We start from the raw sequence: 3,291 nt of genomic DNA on the forward strand, positions 1-3,291 counted from the left end.
TTAAAAGAATAACGAGAGAGCATATGTATATATAGCAACTCCACCCTCACAAAATAACTGGTATTTCAATTCAAATGTTAACTTTCAGGTTCAATGGACAACTATTAAATCATCAATTGCCCTGAAACCAATAAATATTCTTTTTGCTAATTCTGTATTTGAGTTTATTGCAACTAATTCCATCACAAGGGCAAACCAACCAACCCAACGTGAAGGTCTATTCTCTATTCATATGTTGAGTACTGGTACTCCCCCTTCTTGGAACAGGTTTGTATAGCACAACAGTAACATACTTCGAACGGAAGCGGTGAGTGAACCCAAGTGCCACCACAGATCTTGGTGCCTCTCGCTTTTCAATATAAAGATGATTTAGAATCACATTTCCTGGCATAGGAAGACTCCCAGAAGCATTCATACTTGCGGGGTAGCCAAGCAAGGTACGATGCAGGTGTGAAGGGACAACTGGCGGGTCGCGTGCATCATCTTCATTCCCAGGGTACACATTATTATAACTTGAATCAGGTGATCTTGGAACTTCAAACCCCATGACAGTTGCTTCATCCTGCACAAAAGACTGCATGCTTAAACTCTGCCAATTCTTAATGGTCCAAATAATCACCCAAGGTTCCATGACTTACTTGTTCTTCACCATATTGGTTGTTCATACTGAGAAGTGACAATTTAGCCTAGCAGGGCTAAATCATAAACAAAGTAAAATTACTATAGCACAAGGGAGCCTGAAATAAAGCAATTATTTCTACCATAAGCATTTCAGAGTTTATCAAAGCAACATGTAAAACTAACAACTAAAGAAATACACTAAACACTGTTGACGTTACAAAGAAAAGCAACCTAAAAGGCTCCATTCAAACTAGAATGAGCAATACTAAAACATTATTGTCTGTATGAAAGTTTTTCACAGGCCAACTAAACCCCAGTCAAAAAAATAAAAAATGAAACTTTAAGCTCATCTGCTGTGTTGAATTGCCTTCTAGAAGACTAGAAAACACATTCTGGATCCATCAGAATTAGATGCAATAAGAAAATTATTTAAAGTCACTACTAGCTTGTTTGTTAATTATGGAGCTGAGAAACATCAAACTTATTTGTGTTTAAGCCCCACAGACTCAGATAAAAATGTAATGCCAAACCCAAAGTCTTCATTTCATCTAATCCAAGAATAGTGCACGTGGATAGCACATAATCTGATACCATGATTCTCACTGATGGATACCTAAACAAGTGTCATCACATCTAAATCTGAGAATTCAATATTCTTTGAGCAGCAATCAGCTTTGGTTTCATTCTTCATGAAGAATAAATATTTCTACTAGTTAAGACAGCCTGAAAATACAGATCATAAATTAAAGTACAAAGTAATCACAACACTATGTCCTACTGTGAATAGCAAGTGCAGAAGACAGCAAAATGCTGCTGGGCAACCTTGAATATAAATGGTGCATGTGAACTCAAACGACTATAGGAAAAAGTTGCAAAAAAGATATGCTTAGAAAATGGAAAAACAAAAACAAAGAATATACCATTAAGATCAGCAGAGATGCGATAAAAAGCTTATAGACTATGTCAAGAATATAAGGAGGGGAGAGGACAGAGGATGAATCATATGTGATGGTGTAAATGTTAGAATTAGAAAGGCCTTTATCACTATCATAAGCCAAAGCCATTCGACTTAAGCATCAAGAATCTTAAGCATCCTTTGTTTGCCCACCAGTAACATAACAAGGGTAGCAATCACAGAGATGAATCTTCTTATTTAGTTAAAATTCCACAGAAAGGTAACAAGTAGAAACAAAATTCCTTACAGAAATACAAGACAACTCTAGAGCAACATCAAAGCCAGAGAAATTAATTTGTTAAATGGAAATAAACAAGAGACTAACCCGATTTGGTTGTGGCCCAATTGCCTTCAATCACCAACACCCCAGCTTTTCAATACCATGTCTCTCCTAAAAAAACCAACCTTTACAGTATAATAGTTTAATAATTTTTCAATGTCACCAAGCTTACTTGCAAGACTAAAGCAAGCAAACCCAGATTAAATCAAAAGCAACCCATTAAAAACTTAGCAAAAAAAAAAAAAAACCCAACAATTTAAACCCCTAGAAAATAAATTTCAGTTAAAAAAAAAAGAGATGGGATTCCGAAAATAAGAAATATAAAGCAACCAAGTTGCGAAAAGAAGAGAAAAATTAAATACATAGAAATTAGAAAGACTGTTCTTACCCTGAGAAGAAGAGAAAATTTTCCAGGGAAACAATAAGTAATTGTTGGAGAAGAACCCAAAAAATAAGAAAATCTACCAGTGGTAGGGGAATCCGCCACGAGATTCTGCCATGAATATTGTTTTATTAAAAGCATCAACGATAATAAAGAAATTATAAAATAAATAAGAAGAGAGAAGCATATGAATAATAATTGATTAACCTTTTTTTCTTTGGAAATTCTCAAAAAATTTTATATGAAATAAAAATTGTGAGATTAGAAGGTATCCGATCTCAACAAAATATATCTATAGGAATTAAAAAAAAAAAAAAAGCAAATAAACTAAGAAGTAAAAGGAAATTTCGAGGCAGAAACAAGTTCTAGGCGTAGCTTAAGATTGCAAGACACGACCATGCAGAGTTATGACTCTGTTTTTGTATGATACCTTTGTCTTTTGATGGCTCCTGTCGTTGTCCGAAATTGACGTTTCTCTCCTTTCTTGCTTTGAACTTTCCTCTCTCCATTCCACTCTCTTTAATAGTGTGATGGGCCCAAGACCAAGAATTGTGAGACGCAATGGCAACGAGTTCAAGCCCAATATTGGTATATCTGCTTTTAGTCTAACCCAATAGAGGATGGATCAGGGGTTAGCACAGTTTCTCGATTGATGGGCTAACCAACTTGCTTGTAGACTGCACTTACCCTCCTATGGCCCAAGTAATTGTGCGGTCTCCATGGACCAAATGCTGTTCTAGTTTCACTCTTAAGACATTTTCTTTTAGCATTTTCCTATAGAGGCATCCTCTATTACCACGCTGCTTTCTGATAATCACACTTTTATGTTGTCTCTTGTTCTGTCTCTCACACTGAACGACAAGAAATTTTGCTTCTATCAATGTGTCTGAAATAAATTAGAGCCATTTTTATATTCCAAAATCAGATGGTTATGAAATGTTTTGATTCGCCTTTCAAAGTTAAACCTTAAAACTATTTAAGCTAATTTATTATAATGAAGCTGACACGGAGATGAAGAGCTTAATAAAATTGTTTAGATTAGCATTGGTGCGA

At 35.2% G+C, this 3,291-nt stretch overlaps 1 protein-coding gene across 11 annotated transcripts; it reads right to left on the reverse strand.

The window, feature by feature from the left end:
- On the reverse strand, nt 1–2,727 carry LOC111303533 (SNF1-related protein kinase regulatory subunit beta-3-like). 11 transcript variants are annotated; one of them, XM_089742540.1, is made up of 5 exons: nt 2,669–2,727; nt 2,245–2,349; nt 1,902–1,967; nt 639–695; nt 1–562 (listed from the first exon to the last, which is right to left on the reverse strand). In XM_089742540.1, exons 4-5 carry the CDS (start codon nt 663–665, stop codon nt 218–220), a joined length of 372 nt encoding a protein of 123 aa, XP_089598666.1. In that variant the 5' UTR covers nt 666–695; nt 1,902–1,967; nt 2,245–2,349; nt 2,669–2,727; the 3' UTR covers nt 1–217. The 11 variants fall into 11 exon arrangements, with proteins under 11 accessions (XP_089598666.1, XP_089598663.1, XP_022755607.2 ...); XM_089742537.1 differs by having other exon boundaries at nt 639–737; nt 2,669–2,724; XM_022899872.2 differs by having other exon boundaries at nt 639–737; nt 1,902–1,981; nt 2,669–2,724.
- Between the last annotated feature and the right edge of the window lie 564 nt (nt 2,728–3,291).

This window comes from Durio zibethinus, chromosome 13, assembly GCF_047325235.1.
Source record: "Durio zibethinus cultivar Kanyao isolate XHJ-2024 chromosome 13, ASM4732523v1, whole genome shotgun sequence".
NCBI lineage: Eukaryota > Viridiplantae > Streptophyta > Magnoliopsida > Malvales > Malvaceae > Durio > Durio zibethinus.